Source organism: Papaver somniferum, unplaced genomic scaffold (assembly GCF_003573695.1).
Source record: "Papaver somniferum cultivar HN1 unplaced genomic scaffold, ASM357369v1 unplaced-scaffold_79, whole genome shotgun sequence".
Lineage (NCBI taxonomy): Eukaryota > Viridiplantae > Streptophyta > Magnoliopsida > Ranunculales > Papaveraceae > Papaver > Papaver somniferum.
Genome location: NW_020650859.1, coordinates 1,227,053 through 1,246,191, shown reverse-complemented (window position 1 = coordinate 1,246,191; position 19,139 = coordinate 1,227,053). Strand labels below are relative to the sequence as shown.

The 19,139-nt window shown below is 38.5% G+C and overlaps 4 protein-coding genes and 2 pseudogenes across 5 annotated transcripts; 2 read left to right on the top strand and 4 right to left on the bottom strand.

Annotated features, from left to right (window-relative positions):
* The first annotated feature begins 2,533 nt into the window (after positions 1–2,533).
* Positions 2,534–3,397, top strand: LOC113344611 (L-type lectin-domain containing receptor kinase V.9-like). The gene has a single exon (XM_026588548.1). It carries the CDS (start codon positions 2,534–2,536, stop codon positions 3,395–3,397), a length of 864 nt encoding a protein of 287 aa, XP_026444333.1.
* Positions 3,398–3,405: 8 nt separating this feature from the next.
* On the top strand, positions 3,406–4,155 carry LOC113344609 (L-type lectin-domain containing receptor kinase IV.1-like). Its single transcript, XM_026588547.1, has one exon. The coding sequence runs from the start codon at positions 3,406–3,408 to the stop codon at positions 4,153–4,155; it is 750 nt and encodes a 249-aa protein (XP_026444332.1).
* A 1,660-nt stretch (positions 4,156–5,815) lies between these two features.
* LOC113344608 lies at positions 5,816–7,947 on the bottom strand (annotated as a pseudogene).
* Positions 7,948–8,077: 130 nt separating this feature from the next.
* Positions 8,078–10,441, bottom strand: LOC113344653 (ribulose bisphosphate carboxylase/oxygenase activase 1, chloroplastic-like). Of its 2 annotated transcripts, none has more exons than XM_026588580.1 (7): positions 10,397–10,441; positions 9,861–10,159; positions 9,652–9,757; positions 9,476–9,561; positions 8,889–9,361; positions 8,475–8,797; positions 8,078–8,367 (listed from the first exon to the last, which is right to left on the bottom strand). In XM_026588580.1, exons 1-6 carry the CDS (start codon positions 10,439–10,441, stop codon positions 8,511–8,513), a joined length of 1,296 nt encoding a protein of 431 aa, XP_026444365.1. In that variant the 3' UTR covers positions 8,078–8,367; positions 8,475–8,510. The 2 variants fall into 2 exon arrangements, with proteins under 2 accessions (XP_026444365.1, XP_026444364.1); XM_026588579.1 differs by having other exon boundaries at positions 8,516–8,797.
* A 673-nt stretch (positions 10,442–11,114) lies between these two features.
* Positions 11,115–14,920, bottom strand: LOC113344652 (annotated as a pseudogene).
* A 422-nt stretch (positions 14,921–15,342) lies between these two features.
* On the bottom strand, positions 15,343–18,880 carry LOC113344607 (D-xylose-proton symporter-like 3, chloroplastic). Its single transcript, XM_026588546.1, has 8 exons — positions 18,812–18,880; positions 16,808–16,945; positions 16,631–16,678; positions 16,479–16,541; positions 16,341–16,394; positions 16,125–16,226; positions 15,832–15,978; positions 15,343–15,723 (listed from the first exon to the last, which is right to left on the bottom strand). The coding sequence occupies exons 1-8, from the start codon at positions 18,878–18,880 to the stop codon at positions 15,619–15,621; spliced, it is 726 nt and encodes a 241-aa protein (XP_026444331.1). The 3' UTR covers positions 15,343–15,618.
* Positions 18,881–19,139: the final 259 nt, after the last annotated feature.

Genomic DNA, 19,139 nt, shown 5'->3' with positions numbered 1-19,139 from the left:
TTCTAAATGGTGTTTTTAGTGTTTGTCGTACTGGAAGTGAATCCTCTGGAGTTATCATTTCTTTTGATACTTGTAATGCAACGCTCCGTCATAAGCCATTACCTAACAACTATTTAAAGGAGAACTCTTTCATGTCCTAATTGGATATATAGAAAGGGATATATGCCTATTACATAGGAATCCCAAGGAAGATCCTAAGATATGGAAGCAACGTTACGATCATGTTGACATGTGGACAATGAATAATAATACTCGGAGAAAGCTGCAATCATGTTGACATTGGACAATGAACAATAATACTCGGAGAAAGCTTCTGAACATTATTGCACAAGTAATAGATATGCACGATGGAAGACCTTTTCAGACTCTCTGAAATGGTGAAATCCTTTTTATAAGTTCCAAGAAGGGAGAGGGTTTTGGTTTAACTTTTTATGACCCAAAGCTTAAATGGTTTTCCTCAAATCTTTAACCAGGAAACATATAGTGATACTTTAGTTTCAGTTAACTCCAGTAGTTATTTTCGGCAATAAAAAGACTGATATTTTCACACTAAGAAAGACGAATAGATGTGATGGATTATGTAGACGCGCGATTTGGGGAGATACATAACGGTTGATTATTAAAAAAAAAAGATTGCATTTGGGTGGTGATAAAATCACATTTGGTACCTATCGAAGTATATCTATGAAATTCATTTCCCCTAATCACCCATTTATATTCGTTTTTTTAGTGTGAAAACATCAGTCTTATTGCTACCAAACATGCATGAGCACCGGAGTTAACTGAAAACATGAGTCTTATGAATACAGGAGTTAACTGAAACTAAAGTTTCAATATAAGTTTCCAAGTCAAAGCTTTGAGGAAATACATGTGTCTTCCAAACTCCCCTTACAAGATTTGCGTCATTAGAAATCCAAAGCCCACATGTAAATAAGATATTTCACCATTCTAGACAGTCTGAAAGGGCATTCATAATGGAGACTTGATATTTCAGCAGTAATGTTCAGAAGATTACTCCAATTGTTATCATTTATTATTCACACATCAACATGATAGTCATGATGCAATATCTTCCTTGTGATTCCTACGTAGTAGTACGCATATCAGTTTCCTTTCCAAAATACCAAATTGAGACATGATAGGGCCTTCATTTGAATAGTTGTTAGGTAATGGCATATCATGCGACGTTTTATTAGAAATATCAAAAGAAACGATGACTCCAGATGATACAGAACTTGTTGGGTATGGCGTCTTCGATAATGTCTACAAAGGTGTAATAGCGCCTTCGATACTCAAAGTTGCCGCCAAAATAATCTCCCATAATAAAAAAAAAGGTGTACAGGGATTTGTTTCGGAGATCATTAGCATTGGTCGCCGTTGACACCGAAACGGCGCACAACTGTTTGGTTATTACAGACGGAACGAAGAACTACTATTGGAGTGTGTTTACACGCCTAACGAAAGTCTAGATAAGTTAATATTTCGCAATTGCATTTCCGTCTCAGCACCACCAATTCTCGACCGGAACCAAACTTTACAAATCAGCAAAGGTGTGGTTTCTGGACTAATATATCTATTCTAGAGTAAAGAATCTTCTTTTATCCTGGTAAATTGACATTTTTTTTTTCTCCTCTCCTACCTACCAAAGTAGATTTTCCTTTTTCTTTTTCTTTGGTTGACGATTATCACTAGATAATTCTAACCACCCAAAACATACAACTTGACTAACTACGTACCCACAATTTTTGACTGAACTTAACTCTCAATACCAGTTTCCCAGGGGATGCCAATAATACATGGTTAATTAGATAGTAAGTTGCCTTCTCGTGACTTTATTTGTGTTTATATCTTACAATGCAATAGTAAGTCGGGCTCATTTCATTCCAGATCATCTCATACTTTTAATTCCTCCACTTGATCTTTTCCTTCCAAATAGCCATGGTTAACTAGATTTTTTTTTGTTTTGCTGTATATGGTTAACTAGATAAAACAATTAATTCAAACAAGCAATTAACTGTCAGAAATTATGATGCCAATGATCAAGAAGCTTGCTATAGTGGTGCTGCTTGTTATTCTATCTATTGCAGCTTCGTCATCTGAAGAAAAACATATTGAAGGTAATGATAATATTCAGGGTTTCGTCTACAATGGATTTAAAGATGCATCTTCTGATTTCAGTTTCGGTAATAGCGTGGCAGACATCACTTCCACTGGACTGTTGAGGTTAACAAACAACTTCGATGGTACATATCAAGTGGGTTATGCTTTCTGTTCTGATCCACTTCGGTTCAAGAATATTAAACAAAATTCATCCTCAACAGTGTCATCAGAAGGAAATAATAGTGCTAGTGTTTTTTCCTTCTCCTCTTCATTCATCTTCTCCATAGTACCAGAATCTCCAGGTTAACGTGGTCTAGGGTTTGGTTTTGTTATTGCACGTAAGTTACCAAGAGCAAGCAATCTGCCAAACTTGTTTAAATCGACAAACAATAAAGAACCTACAAATCATGTCCTAACTATAGAATTAGATACCATGTATAATAGAGAATACGATAGCATACAGGGTGACCATGTAGGAATCAATTTCAATGATATGACATCTGTAACGTCCAAACCTTCTGGGTACCATACAGATAAAAATGGTAGCTATCGCAACCTTAGCCTTGTAAGTGAAGATCCTATTCACGTTTGGATAGAATATGATGGAGTGAGTAAGAACCTCAGCGTAACCTTATCTCCAGTTACCATGCCTAAACCTGAAACTCCACTATTGTCTTATAACCATGATCTTTCAGATATATTACTAGATTCGATGTATGTTGGCTTTTCAGCATCCACAAATCTTGAACAAACATCTCACTACATATCAGGATGGAGTTTTATGATTAATAATGGAACAGCCCTGCCCATTAATCTCTCTCAACTTCCTGAGGTTCAAGCAGAAGAACAAAAGAGCAAAAGAGCAAAGTTCCTCGGAGTCGAGTTACGGATAATCATCCCAGTACTTGTTTTATCATTGACCATTGGTATCTTGGTCGTCATAAGATTATTCAGAAATCGTAAGCTCGGAGATGTTGTTGAAGATTGGGAACTAAATTATGAGAGGTTGAGATTCTCATATAAAGATCTAAACATTGCTACAAATGGATTCAATGAGAAAGAACTTCTTGGGATCGGCGGATTTGGTAAGGTCTACAAAGGTGTACTACCGGCTTCAAAAGTCAAAGTTGCCGTCAAGAGAATCTCTCATGATTCAAAACAAGGAGCACAGAAATTCATATGGAGATCATTAGCATCGGTCACCTTCGGCACCGGAACTTGGCGCACCTCTTGGGTTATTGTAGGCGGGACGGAGAGCTACTGTTGGTGTATGATTACATGCCTATTGGAAGTCTAGAAAACTTAATGTTTTGCAAATCGGATCCAACCTCAGCATTACCAAGTTTAGATTGGAACCGACGATTTCAAATAATTAAAGGTGTAGCTTGTGCACTAGTATATTTGCATGGAGATTGGGAACAAGTTGTGGTTCACAGAGACATCAAGGCTAGTAACGTTCTATTAGATGGTGAAATGAATGCAAGGTTAGGTGATATCGGTCTTGCAAGATTGTATGATCGTGGAACCAATCCCAAGACGACAAATGTTGCTGGCACGCTGGGTTATATGGCACCGAAACTGCTCAAAACAGGAAAAGCAACAACAAGCTCAGATGTCTTTGCATTTGGTGCATTATTACTCGAAGTAGCATGTGGAAGGAGACCAATAGAGTTAAATGAATATGAAAGCGAAGAGAGTGAAATTCTTGTCGATTGGGTCTTAAATTGTTCGAGAAGAGGTGCAATACTGCAAACAAGTGATCCAAATTTAGGAAAAGAGTACATAAAAGAAGAGATGGAATTGGTGTTGAAGTTAGGATTGTTATGCTCACATACTGATGCAAAGGCCAGATCAAGCATGAGACAAGTGATGCAGTATTTAGAAGGAGAACTACCTCTGCCTCAAACAGAGTTATGGGAACTCAGTTATAAGAATTCGTCAGCGATGACTACTTCAGGTGGTGAGCAGCGAAATTGCAATGGAAGTATGTCTCCGTCGATAAGTAGGACATCGTCAGTTGCAGATTCTCTCCTTTTTGGTCGCGGTAATACATGAGCATTGTATTTGCAGGAAACTACATCCATACAAGAATCTGAACAATATTCTAAGAAATCATAATGATAATCAAATGTTTATTCATTCAAAACTTCAATTGATTAGATGATACAAGGACTTAAACTTGCTCACCCAATAAAATTTCTCTCTCCTAATTCCTTGTCTAAACACACTCTAAAGATCTCTCTCCTATTACGTGACATCCTTTCCCTTTATATAGGTGTTTGAAGTTGTGCTGATTTCGGTAATTTCGGGTATGTAGATGAGAAACGAGTCTAAACCCTAAACAATGTATTGCAAAGGAGTACTTTAGATTCGAGAGATCAATCTGTACAAATCCGGCCTAAACCAATAAATGGTCGATCGAGACTTGCTTCGGTCACAAAGAGGAGGAGAAGGGTTGGTTTTGGCGAGGGAAGCGAAGAGAGTGTTGAGACCAAAATAGTTGATTCTGGAAGAGTAGTTGTTTTGTGACTTGTATCGGAAAGTGGGAAGCTAACAGATGGGAAAGCTAGCAGACGTTTTCTGAAGTATTTCACGACGGTCACCAAAATTCCACCATCACAACTCATTGTCACCATTGCCACCGCAATTGCGAGCACCATCTCCTCCAAATCCACCACCGTTGCCGCCAAGTTGATAACAAAATTGAAAATTTAGAAATAAGTTAGGTCCAGATTTTTGTATCAACAACCGAAGTTGATCCAAATTTTTGTATCAACAACCGAAGTAGACACCAAATTTTGTTGTCAACAACCCAAGAGTTACTACTCTATCAAGCTTTTGACCTTTTATACTGGCTTATTTTTATAACAACGCATATAATACCTAAATATTTGGAAATATCGTTGTTACAATGTCATTACCTATATATACTTAACTAGAACATTAATTCACATGTTGTCTATTTAGATATCATGTCCGACTTAATAGATATCATTAAGTGATCTCAAATTGTTTATAACACGTGTGCCAGCATGACACAGCACGTCACAACACGTTACATGTTGTGCCCGTGGGATGTGTTGTGTCTAGCTTTTGACTAGTAAATCGTTGCACAGCCCAGCACGGCACACGAAACGTGAAACACGCGATTTCGTGTGACGGGCTGTGCCGGGACGGCATGATTTACACCTCTAAATATAATTATTGATGGATAGGGTATTTGTGAAATTCATGAAAATGAGGGATATTTATACAATTTCCATTATTAAAAGGTGAAAAATAAGCAGGAAAAAAAAAAGTTTTAAGGGTTCCAAATTTGGGCTTTTACGTTTTTTTTTGGATTTCAAATTGAAAAGTTGATCGTGTTATTATTCCTTTATCAGAGCACTCCATTGCATAAAAATAATGTGTGGGAAATCAAAAAAAAAAAAATTGCTGCTAGGACTAGATTCAAGTCGGCTATTATTTCCACAGTATGATCCTTGTACAAAGAGAAACCAAGACCCGAAAAATATTAACAACGGAATTACACAAAAGCTTTACGATGGAAGATGAAGAACTCATCCATCCCCCCACTCAACTTTCCCTCTTAGTTGTATAAACAATATATCAATATGCACAGAAAAGTCACCATTACTTGTTCAAAAGGATCCTAGTTCCCGTACAATAACTCATCACAAACCAGGCCAACAACCTAAACCTGCAAGCAAGAGACTTAGCCACTTTCTCTTTTGCAGTTTCCTGGTAAAAGAAATTTATACTTATCGAAGTTGTCCAAAACATATGCTGGAAGATGAACTGCTGAATATGAATGCGGAATTGGTCCCAACTTGGCGATTATATCCTTGAATGTATACTCCTCCGGAAACATGCCAAATAGGTCAGCCCCTTTGCAGATCACATCTTGAATCCTTTCCGGATTCAAGTAACCGGAGAATCTGATTCTGTCAGAATGACTATATGCTTTCATCTTAAAGATGAACTCACTGATACGACGGAAGCAAAAGCTGCAATGCCATCCTGCATCTGACAAGATAGTGTCTGTCCTTCGATAATGTGCATACCTTGTTTTTCCAGTATGATATACATGAACTGAGGCTCTCCAACTTTTTTTATCCACCAGAAACTCAAAAGAATACAAATAGTTATTGAGACGGAGATGAAGTATAGGAGGAATATCATCACACCATCTGAGGAGATTGATTGTGTGTCTGCTCGGGATCTCATCGACATCTGACATTATCAACAAGTCGTCATCCATTATACCTGATATTCTAAGAAGCTGGTCAAGTGATACTCTTTGATATGCCTCCTCAACAAATGGGTCTTCCCCCTTCTTAAATCTTCCTCCAACTGTCCCATAAGTTAGCCGATCCTCAATAAATTTGAACTCATCTCTATGGCTAGCAAACACCAGCGGCTTTGGCAAAGCAGTAAATGTTGAATTTGATTCCAAAAGAACAAACTGCGTAATGTAAGGGTACAACTCATTCCACCGAACTTGCAGTAAGTCAACCTCATTATTGAACAAGACTGCGTCAAAAACCCGCCTTGGAGACTCGCGAATTCCCCACCCGTGAAGCTTGCAGAGATTCTCCATGGACACGTTTTCATGATAATAGTGTGGTATCTCATGGAAAGGTTTAGGAGGTGATTGTCATATAGGACGTAAGAAATATGAAATCTTCTGTCCATGCAAATACATACAAAGAATGAGAGTAGGAAGAATAATGAATAAAATAATTAAAGCCTTGATATCTAATCCCCCCCGCATCATACACCTTAGTCTAGAAGACATGCTTAAAGAAGCAGCTTGAGTAAACTCCTGGCCAGAAACATCTTCATCAGTCTTTTTAGAAAAATAATACCCTCCTCCTTCTGGCAACATTATCCACCACCAAACCCCTAATAAAATCCTTGCTTTCTCTTCGAAATTTTATAAAAACCAAATCTTGTTCTTCTTGTTAGGACGGGTCAACAGAATTGGGTATCACAATCTGACATAAAAAATCTAAAATCACATAGTTATATATATGTATGTATGATGAGAGTTTTAAAGGGAATAGGAATTATAATCGATTCGGTTTCTTTCTAAGTTTTCATCTTTTAATCTCACTTCCAAATCCTTTTACAACTCTAAACATTTTCCTAGAAGAAGTAGGAGAAGTAGAGTTTGTCTATTGTAGGGAGAGATAAACAGATGTTTATCATATTTGCCATGAATGTATCCAAATTTTATATTGCAACCTTAATCTGGACTACCATTAAAAAAAAATGAAAACAGGAATTCCTCGACAAATTGTTAGTTTTTAGTTTTCCTACTCTTCAAACTAAATTATTCTTCCCAAATTGCAGGAATGAAGTTGCCGATAAGAGTGGAAAAGAACTCACAAAACTAGATTACAACACGAAAATTGTTTCAACATTACGAAGAAACTTGACAGATTTAATCCATGCGCGTTGGAAGGTATCAAGCGCCAACAAGATATGATCCAATTTCGCAGGAACTTCAATGCCATTTGATGTTGTGAGCCAGAAGCCAAGGAACTAGAGATGTTGAACAAATTTGTTATAGCCTGTTTGGCCAGAAGAAAAGTTCTTTATCTTTCTCCAGAAATAAAAGTAGTTTTCTGAAGTCGGAATCAAAAAGAGAAACAATTATTTCTAAAATGTCATTCTGAAATTTGGTCCCCCTCCTAACTTCTAACTTACTTTTAAGGTGTATCCATATACCCTCCTAGTCTCTCCCTTGTAGTCAACAATGTAGGCCTTGGCAATGGCATAACCACCAAACTGCAAGAACTGCAAAATTGTTGCCTTAAGTTGGGCCTCAACTAGGCATGACATGTTTCAGTTGGCAAGGAGAGGTTTCTCTAGCAATGTACCCCTCATGCAGCAGGAAATATTTTACTCGCATATTTCCCGAGCATTTTTAATCTTCCAACAAAGAATTTTCTGATGAATGCGCATAAAAAGATATAAACACAACAAAAGATTACAGATTTGGTGATAATATATTTGATAATAACAACAATAATAATAACAATAACAATCAAGGAGTCCTCCTAAATTTAGCCATACATTGAAAGCTTTAAGTTTCTCTTCTGAAATTGAAAGATTGCCAAAAACTCTTGAAAACTACAACACATATCTAGACTTCATACACGCAGGTACCATCGTCACTTCTAGCAGTAGGGTCGAAATTTTTCGCAGATTGGTCAGTGCAACCTTCTGGAACAGGAAGATCAACTTGTTGAGCTGCTTGGCCTGCATTGGCAAAAATAAAAGAACCCCGTAAACAAACCGGTAGAAACCTAATTGATCGTCTTCATTGCATAAATATTTATTTGGTGGGAAGTTGCTAGAATTCAAACCTCCCATCACCAGGGGCCTCTAGGATAGGAAGGAAGCTAACCATAGAAATTTCCGGTCTTCATGGCATCTGAGTTTGCATCTCCCAAAGCTGCCTCGTTCAGGTACTGGTCAGCCAGTTGGACTCTCTTGACATTCTCTTGTTCTTGGACAAGCATGAAACCGTATTCCAAGAGTTTCTCAGCTGTCATCTTTGGTTGCTCGAATGTTGGAGGTCCATCCTTTGAGTTCACAAGCTTCTTTCCAATTCCGTCAACTCCAATACCACTAATCCATTTCCTCACTTCATCATCGTACACTCTAGCCCTGAGAGCACCAAAGAAATCTGCAAAGAAAAACATTCAGTTAATTATTTTGCGCAATATATTTGTTTAAACAAACTGCAATTTTATCATTTGATACAACTAGGCGCTTACCGATAGATTGCCCTGGGAAGGTATCAACAATCTTGATGATAGCTTCGTCAGAAATGTTGTCAGTTTTGAAGATACCCTTGCAGACACCAATACGGTCATCACGAGTAGGTGCCCAGTAGAACTTCTCCATACGTCCATCACGGATAAGAGGAGCATACAAAGTGGAGAAATCGTTACCGGTACAGATGATTGGTACACGAGGATTCTCCTCCTTGTTGTACATACCGGGGAGCTGAACATTTGTTGGGTTATCAGCAATGTTCATGAGGGTGGCGTTAACCATCTGGTTGTTAACTGTGTATTGAGTGGTTCCACCCATACGTCCAGCTCCTGCATCAAGATCGTTGATGAATAAACAACACATTTTTCCCTTCTTGATAATGTCAGCTGCCTCACGGTACCGTTGCCTGATCAATTTTGCGGGCTCTCCTGCGTTTCCACTCTCAAGCTCTCCAGCACTCATCATGATTGGGCTGCAATTCAATTGCCATAAAACCGAGTCGCGTTAATCATCACTCAAATAGCATAAAAAAATGGGATTTTGCAACTCTTCTATGAAATTCATAGAGGGAATTTAGCAAACTCACTTGATTCCCATCTTGGCCATGACAAGCTCACACTGGAATGATTTTCCTTGACCTTTTCCTCCCCAGACTCCCAAAATAAGTGGAACCTGTAACGATTACACGCATTAGCAATCACGATTCATATATATATATAGATATTCTTCACAAACATGATTTAGTACGACTAATATATGTACCTTGATGTTGGGCAAGGTCATGAAGTTCTTGGTAATGTGAACAACAAGCTTGTCCATGAAAGCTGGAGCAATGTAGAATCCACTCATGGTGTTGTCAAAGTCGTAGCTGAAAAATCGAAAAAAAAAAACGTATTATAAGAATTATTTCCATTAAACACAAGCAATCAAAAAAACAAAAGAAATTTCGGGGTCGATATTAAAATCCTTACGTTCTTTGTCCCTTGCTGGCGTATTCATAAGAACTCATGATAGCATTGTGAGTTCCAGTGTCCATAGGAGCTTGGAAAAGGGAGTCAACCATTCCCTTTCCTCTGGTGATGTCTTGTTGATCATCAGACTGGTCGTAGTAAAGACCGGCCCATTTGTCCTCATTCTTTTTTGGATCGACCTCTTGTGCAGCAACAACTTTGAAGCTTCTTGAGGATGGTTTTGGTGCAACAGAAGAATTGACCTTCTTCAAGCTGCTGCCCAAGAAGGCAGAGCTTTGGCCAGAGCTTGGCAAGCTCAACTGTATCAATCCAACAGTTTCATTTTCATTTACACCACATAATTCAGATAATAATATCACAATTCACAAATTTCCTAACTCTATAATTTCACAAAGATCCATTCGAAGAGTATAAATCCTAAACAAATGAAAACTAAACTGAACACATAAAACAGGAAAACTGATGAAGAATTGTGAAAACTAGAGTAACATAGGAATTGTAAGTGAAGGTGATAATACCAAGGAAACTCTACTTACAGGTGCTCTGTTAACTGCTCCAACGGTTGAGAAAGCAGCAGCCATTTCTGATCAGACTTCTGCAATCAAACTCGAAAAGAGTGATTACTTGTTCTGTAAAAGATAGCAGCAGAGTTTGCAAAGTTCAAGAAAGATAAGGTGAGGAGTGGAGTGTGTAAACAGAAGTGAATGAGATATAAAGAGGAGCAACTGTGAGCATCGAGTTTCAAAAATTTCTATGGATGGATCAAAAATTCCTAACGGCCACACACTCGAGATCAGTTACGTGCCACGTGTCGATCGATAGTGTAAGAGTTAGTTATAGATAACGTTAAAGGCTTGAGGTTATTAATGCTCACCCCCTCATCTCTTTTCCACTGGAAATGAAAAAAAAAATAAAATTGCAGTGGAAAACAAAATTCATGATGCAGAAATATAGAATGAGATGGAAAATTTTGGAGGTTTTCAGGCTTTCAATAATTCCACAAAAAGTTTAAATATTTTCGACCAATCGCAAAGCTCTTGCATCTTTTATGGAACTTTTCTAATAATAGATGCAGTAATTATCTATTTTTTTATACCAGACACATACTATATATATGTGGATAACGTAACTCGAGAATGGTTGATCATTTGGTACGTGCATAATACTTTTCCCCGTATACTAGTTTCCTAACCTTGCTAGTTTAATTTGAGACAAATGAACAAAAAAAAATGGAGACGTATGTCTGGATTGATCCAAACCATATGGCGACTGGCATTTTATTTAAAAATAGAGAATTACAACAAATTCAACAGTCAGAATTTAGTTTACATACAAATGAACTTTGCACGTTTGGCCAACTGGCCGGGCGTGAATTTCTATCTACAAATGAGTTGACAGAAAGCAACTGCGGCTAAATTCTGTGCTTTGCTCAGTAAGGCTTTTATTTTTTCACTTCAAGATCTTGGATTCTATCTCCTCCAAACTCAACCATTCGTCTCTGGAACGATGAAGACTATGGATAGAATAAATACTAGAGAAATTATGGCAAATAGTAGGCAGCTCAACATCACCGTTTTGAGTAGAATCTGTCAAAAATATAAGGTTAATTAGTAAAGCAACAAATAGTTTTTCTAAGTCCAGCTATAAAACCATGGACGGGGTACTGGCTGAATATAACAAGACAAGGATTTCAATAAAATCGCATCCATACCTTCAATAAGGAAGAAACAAAAACAAAAAGAGCATTTGAGCCAAAAAAATTTAGAGCAGCAAGACTAATCCCACGCTCTCTTGTACGAACGTGGAATCATCAGCCAACTAATTGGTACAAAAGATATCTGTAGAGAAATTAAAGTTTGTGAGATTAGCATATAATAGGCTACAACTGGTACTCTGAAATTTTGATATACAGGGTAGTTTTACTTCGTAAAAGAACTGGAACACACCATCAAATTATAACGAAATCGGTATAGTATACACAGTACAAACCTGGTAGCAGCTGACGTAAAGAAGCAGAGCAGCTACAGCTACAGCAGGATGTCCCCCGTGAATTTTGTTATAAGCAGAAAGAAACAACAATGTAACCATCTGCAGCAGAATAGGGTACACCGTAAAGTTCTCATAACTCCTTCAGAAGTCTAAAAGTACAAGGCATAAAGTGGAAAATGAGAGAGGCTAATCTGAGATTTGAATGATGACTTGATGAAAGATATATACAAAAAGATTGTCAACTTTTAGGACGGCAACCCCTGTCATTAGAATTTGCAAAATGTTCAAAGAAAATATATTATTGGCAAAAAAAAAATCTCCGAAATTGGTATGTTCATCATTCAAAAGAATCAAAACTAACCGTAATATGAAAATCGACAATAAAAGCATACCTTAAACAGACCAATTACAGCTAAAACTCCAGCCGCAACTGATATAGCAGCAAATCCAGAAGTCTATACAATACAATTTCATGGAAAAAGGCTAAATAACGTTCTTTAACATTAAGGAAGTTATTTTGAAGCTATGAAGGCAGCTTTACCTTAAGAAAGGAACCTGCGCAGTGCAAAACACCTGGGTGCTCTGTTACCTGTCACGGTTACATAATTGATAATTCAGATAGAAGAAACAAGAACAAAACGAAAAGTATCCAGATCAACAAAACCTATGCACATAAGACACGAGAGTAAACGATACCTGCAGAAAAAGGACTACGCCTCCGCCAATTGTCAATGCCTTTAAACTCTGCCCTCGAACCACCTCCCACAAACTATCTTCGGACTCTTGATTGGCATAGGCCTCTTTCAATGAGACCAAAGTATCTTCTACTTGTTTCTCAGATACTTCATCACCAGAAGGACGACCTCTCAATCTGCTTAGTCCTGTGATGGCTCTCTCCTTGTACTCCTGTAAAGATGCTTTGCCCTGAACTGCTCTAAGAAGCAACCAGCGTGGAGATGCTGGCAAACTCCACATACCTAATCCCATTAACAGTGCTACAGGAGCACTGAACCCAAACATATAACGCCACCCTCCAACGCCATCAAATACAAATACTCCAGCAATCCCAAACTGAATGGAAGGAAAAAAAAAAGTAGCTTATGTCAACGAAGTACTTCAAACGGGATGTCTATCCAGTCATCTGATTTACTTATACAAATTACAGAACGTTACCAATACCCCAAGAACTATCATTAGTTCCTTCATAAGCATAAGAGTTCCACATCTCCGAAAGGGGCAAGTCTCAGCAATATATAGTGGAGCTCCATGCATGGCCTGTTAGAATCAAATAAAATCAACACTTTTAAGTATAGTGAGGAAAATAGATTAACAGAAAGAGGAAAGTAGAATCAGATAAGCTTACCAAACCTATTCCAAGACCGTACAGAAACCTCCCTAATAGGAGAACATTAAGGCTTGGTGCAAAAGCAGTGGTTTAACCACCAAGCATATACAGCACAGCTGCTATAATAAGTTCACGTCTCCTTCCTTAAAACGAATGCAATTTCTTAGCAAAAAAGATATACTTTTCCAGGAATACCCAAGATTAGTAGCAGAAAGAACAAAAACATAGGTGAATTACCAAGAAAATCTGCAATGGGGTAGACGAGGACGGAACTGATAAGAGCTCCATAGAAAGGACCCCTTACCTGCACAAAAAAACAGAAGACAATCTTAACCAAACTAGAATTGAGGGACAATTTGTGTTAACTAGAAGATGACAACAGTAAATCAGTTACAAGAGTTACCACAAGATCAAGATGTGTGGAAGATAGATTGAACCATGTTGTCCCACTAAGCTTTGGTGACTGTGCAGTGGTAAAAGAAAAAACATTACACAATGTATAGTGTCGCTCAAATGCGAATTCATGAGGTCCATGTCACCTGTATAAACAAAGTGCACTAGACCAAAATGCAGGAGCAGACGAGCAAAAGGAAAAACAGTATACCTGCAAAGGAATAGCAGCTCCTGAAATGGCACCAATATCATATCCAAAAAGTAAAGCCCCAAGAGCTGGAAATAAGAAGCTGCAACATTAGTCTGTCATTCCTCTGAAGAGAAAACTTAATCTCCTCTCAGAATCCAGGAAAGAAAGCATGATGCTAATAAGTAAAAGGAAAGCTCCAAATCTACAGGAAACTATAGTGAATGGCCCACGCAATTCGCTTTACAAAATACTTGCACCAAAAGGATTTTGCAGTTCTGATTGCTGAAGGCTTTTGCATTACACCATCATTCTAAAGCAAAACTTTCCCTGGTTCCAGCCAGGATCCTGATTGATTGCAGTCCAATAACAATCATATTTACCTACAATATTCTAATTGAATCCCCAATTTGCTAACCGAATTCAAAAGCAATGCCCCAGATTCACACAGGTGACGGAACACTCTCACACCCACTTCAATGAGTTTGAACCTCAAACTCCAATTCATGAACAAAATTGAAGAAATGGGTTGACTAACTTACGGTAGAATCTCAGAATTCTTTGAAAAACCTTCATCTTGATTCACTACAGCAGCTCCTCCATCAGGAACCAAAGACTGGATCTCCTTATCTGATGATAAATTCTCTTTCTTAGCACCAACCTGACCACAAAAAATCAAAAATTAAGTCATTTTATACAACAATCTAACAAAAACCCATGTTTAAATTTCATACCTTTAATTGTTTCCTGAGCTCCAATCTTGATGGAAGCAAACTCAATCTCTGTAATTTTAAATTTCTATTCTTCTTGAAGTAATTCAAAGATGAGAAGCTTATTAAACTTGTGGGTTTTGAATCTTTTGATTGAGATGGTGTTTTTGTATGTGGATTGAAGAAAATTGATGATGAAGTTGCAGCAGTGGTAGCCATGGTGATGAAATTTCTCTCTGAAACCAATTAGATCAGTATAAATGTACTTAACAGAAGACTCGGAAAGGGTATTACCCACATTCTGCATATGTGATTTACTTTTGATTAGTATATTATTGTTCTCCATCAAAAAACAAAAACAAAAACAAATCAGAGAAGAAAAGGGGAGGAAGAAGAAGATGATTTATGAGCTGAGATTGTTTTAGCGTCTTCGTAAGTGGTGTGTCCGAAAAAGTGATTAGGTACAGCACGAGGCAGTTTAAATAATAATGAAATCGTGTTCAATGTGTTGTTTTATTTCATTAATATCAAATTGTTTGTTTTCTATTTCGAGTCAGAAGATATGACTTGATCATTCACTTAGGTCTAACTCCCGATTCAGACTCTCTTGAGTCTGGTATTTCCATATTTCTAATATATGGGACCAAACCACTGATTTCACATATTTTTGAGTCAGATGAATCATGTCTGACTCGGAAACAAAGATATTGAATCATATCCAGATGAGCCAAGTGATTTCAATCAGAACTATATGATTGGTATCCACACGATTCAGATGAGTCAGGAATAAGCAAACAAAGGTATATTACTTCGGTATTTTCTGTTTCCTTTAGGATGTTTTTTTCCTTGCACTACTGATTTTTGCTGTAAAACTGTAATAATAATATGGTGGTAAAGTCATTTGGCAATGACACCAATGATCTAGGTTTGAAACTCATGAGCACCGAATTCTTTGTCCAAAAAATAAATAAAATTCAAGACTACAGAATTCAATTTACACACATGAACTTCCCACGTCTGGCCGGGAGAGAATTCCTCTCTCGGAACGAGTGTTGACACAAAGCAACTGCAGCTAAAATCTGTGCTTTGCTCAGTCAAGGCATTTAATCTGTGACTTCAATATCTCCTCCAAGCTCAACCTTTCGACTCTGGAACGATGAAGACTACGAATAGAACAGATGCCAAAGCAATTCCAACAAACAGTAGGCTGCTGTTCACTAGTTGTGAAGCAATTTGTTCCTGGAGAACTCGGCAAAAAATATAGGTAAGTTAGTTACGCAGCAAATGATTTTCTAAATCCAACTATAATAGAAGAAGACAAGGAGTTCACTAAAATCGCATCCATACCTTCAACGAGGAAGGAGCAAAATATACAAGAACATTTGCACCAAAAGTTTTTAGAACAGAAAGACCATACAGACTAATCCCACGCTCTCTTGTACGAATGTGGAAGATCTCTGATACCATTAGCCAACTAATTGGTGCAAAAGGTATCTGTAGCGAAATTAAAGTTTGTGATATTAACAAATTATGGGCGGGGCAATTGGCACTACTCTGGAAGTATGATATGCAGGGTAATTTCTCTGTTTTAGAAGAACTAGGATAGGACGGCATATCAATACAGTACACATAGTACATACCTGGTAGCAGCCAATGTAAAGAAGCAGAGCACCTACAGCTACAAGGGGATGCCCCTGGAGAATTTTGTAATATGCTGAAAGAAACACCAATGAAACCGTCGTCTGCAGCAGACAAGGGTAGGCAGTGGGAAATTCTCATAAGCCTAAGAATTACAAGGCATAACGTGGAAACAGAACGAGAAAAGATCTGAATGATGACTTGATGAGGATACATACAATGCCACTAACACCTACAATCAGTAAAGGTCTCCTCCCAAGAAATATTAGAAACTGCAAAACCTCCAATGAAAAATTAATATTGGCATGAAAATCAACGAAATTAGTAAGTTTGGATCATGAAAAACTGAACGCAACCTTAAGTAGACCAATTATAACAGCAACTCGGGCAGCAACTGACACAGCAGCGAATCCAGCAGTCTATAACGCGATTTCACAGAAAACGCTAAATAACGTTCTCTTAACATTAAGAAAATTCTTTTGAAGTTTGAACTATGAAGCCAGTGTACCTGAGGAATGGAACCTAAGTAGTACAATACACTTGGGTGCCCTGTTATCTGTCATGGTTACAAGAGACTAATTCCGAGAGGAGAAAGAAAGACACGGGAAATATCTACATTAGTTTAGTAACAACAGAACCTATCTACACGGGAAATATCTACATAAGAAATCAGAATAAGAGATACCTGCAGAAAAAGGACTAGACCTACGCAAACTGTAACTGCCTTTAAACTTAGCCCTCGAAACACCTCCCAATAACTTCCTTCAGACTCTTGATCAGCATGGGCCTCTTTCAATGAGACCAGAATTTCTTCTACTTGCTTCTGATGAGTGCCAAATATTGTATATATTTATCCCTTTTTGTTGGCATTTAACTCATCTTTTGCGCATTAATTCTACATTTTATCACATATTCTGTATTTTCATTGTTTTCAAGAATAAATATTTTTTCTTACTTAATTTTGTATTTTTAGGTAATAAATAAAGTCTGGATGAATTGCGGAGCGGAATAGAGCAGAAAAGTAGTGAAAAGCCGGGAGGAATTACACAAGGAAGCCGCGAAGAATGTTGTACCCAAGGCCCAAAGCCCTTTCTCAAACCCATTTCCACTATCCAAGCCCGTATCGGATTTCAGCCGTCAGATCGAAGCATTTCAGCATTCTACGGTCGCTCCATCATCGCACATCAAACTCTGAAGCTCCCGCTTTACATCGCAACGCCCATCTCCATCTTGGGCCGTCCTTTTCGTTGCATTCCTCCATCCGACGGTCGCTACCCACAGCCTCCCATCTCATCGTTGGATCCCACTCAGATTTAATGATCCAACATCGAAGCTTCGCAAATATCGAACTCGATGATTCCGCTACACACCATAGTGACCAAACCCTATACTACCACCCAAACACTCCCTTCTTCCCAAAACATCGATCTCATCTTCTCCACCCGACCATTTCCAGAACCACCGCCACCTGCTCTACCCTGCCACCATCTTCCCCGACCATCCCAGTTCGTCTCGAGCTCCTTCCCATCACCTCCCAACACCACAGAAACCCATACCCATCAGTCCTTTCCCCCTAGCCTAGAGTTCTTATCAAACTCATATCTCTGCATCCTAGGTATGGAGTTGATAAGAAATCTCGAGCTAGGGTTTCACTTGGAGCGACATGGAAAGCATATAAAGCATCGTACAAGTATGGGTTGAAGCTATTTTGGTCAGTGTGTAGGTTAATTTTTATTAATTTACAAAACCCTAATTTTCAAATTTGGGGATTTCCAATTAGGGTTTGTAGAAATCTAGTTTTCATGTAAAAACTATAAATTGAGATATGGGTGTGGTAAAAAAGCTCTCTGGGCTAGCCAGGAACAAATTATTGCATTAATTTTCCAATTTCTGTTTAGCAACAGTGTGTGTGTGTATCCTGTTTATCATCTGATTTTTGAAGTTATGTTTGCATTATCTATGTATGCTGTTAGTAACTTGTTGAGCATGAGCTAAATAGCACTAAACTAGGGCTCTGATGAAGCCTAGTGCATTGTTGGATGATGCATGGTTAGGATAGTGTTCTTATTGCCTGTTTGCTTGAGCAATGAGAAGTACTCAGTGCTCTGGCATGCCTGTGATTGATTGTGCTGTCAAAAGACAATCAATTCTAAGGGCATATCAGTGAGCAAGCTGATTTTCATCTCATTCTAGATGTATGCTTAGGAACTCCAACTCAACCTTGACTGCATTGTTTGATATAGGCACATGGTGGATTCAATTGCCTTAGTAACTTCACTCTCTGCATTTTTCTCTTTGTCAGTAACTATTGCACAATCTCACCCCTGCCCATGGCTCACAGCCTTGGTTTACTTCATTGCCATCTTTGTTTCACTGCTAATGTGACTTAGTGAACTTTAATCTTGTCTTGCATCCACTGCCCAGCTTAGCCCAACTTCAATTACAACCTCCTAATCCCTGTGGAACTGACCCTTCTTACCCACTAGCTACAACTTATCCCTGTATACTTGCAGGCAAGTTGTGAGCAATCTTTTCTTCACACCAAGTTTTTGGCGCCGCTGCCGGGGATTTGGTTGTGCTGTTTTTGAAGTTCTCCTAGCTATTCTTGCATTTTAGCTCCTCTTGCATTTTAGCTGATTCTATTGTTGTTGTTGTGAACTAGAAGCTTCTTTCTCTTACTGCCTTGTACCTGCCTGCCTTTCCCCTTGCTGCTCGCCAGTTTCTGCACCTGCCTGTGCTTGCATAGTTGTGTGCTCATTGCTATTGTGGCCTTGCTGTGCTCATTGTCCACTCACCTGTTGCTGCTGCCAAGGCTGCTGCTGCTGTTGCTGTTGCTGTTGCTGCTGTTGCTGCTGCTGCTGGTGAACCAAAGCAACTGCTGCTGCCAAGTGAAGCTGCTGGGCTGCCAACTGAAGTGAAGCTGCTGGGCTCTGCCTTCTTCTGGTGGGCTTGTACATTTCTGAATTGGGCTTCGCCATCTTCTGCTGCTGGGCTTGTACTCCTCAACTAACTGGGTT

Excerpts from the sequence above, each read along its gene's own strand:
- LOC113344609 (XM_026588547.1), top strand. The coding sequence starts at position 3,406 with ATGTTTTGCAAATCGGATCCAACCTCAGCATTACCAAGTTTAGATTGG.
- LOC113344611 (XM_026588548.1), top strand. The coding sequence starts at position 2,534 with ATGTATAATAGAGAATACGATAGCATACAGGGTGACCATGTAGGAATC.
- LOC113344607 (XM_026588546.1), bottom strand. The coding sequence starts at position 18,880 with ATGAGCACACAACTATGCAAGCACAGGCAGGTGCAGAAACTGGCGAGC. Across the intron at positions 16,679-16,807 it reads GTCTAGTCCTTTTTCTGCAG|ATAACAGGGCACCCAAGTGT; the intron begins GTATCTCTTATT and ends TAACCATGACAG. Across the intron at positions 16,227-16,340 it reads TTGTAGGTGTTAGTGGCATT|ACGACGGTTTCATTGGTGTT; the intron begins GTATGTATCCTC and ends TGTCTGCTGCAG.
- LOC113344653 (XM_026588579.1), bottom strand. The coding sequence starts at position 10,441 with ATGGCTGCTGCTTTCTCAACCGTTGGAGCAGTTAACAGAGCACCT. Across the intron at positions 8,798-8,888 it reads CTTCCCAGGGCAATCTATCG|ATTTCTTTGGTGCTCTCAGG; the intron begins GTAAGCGCCTAG and ends TTTTCTTTGCAG. Across the intron at positions 8,368-8,515 it reads GAAGACCGGAAATTTCTATG|GCCAAGCAGCTCAACAAGTT; the intron begins GTTAGCTTCCTT and ends TTGCCAATGCAG.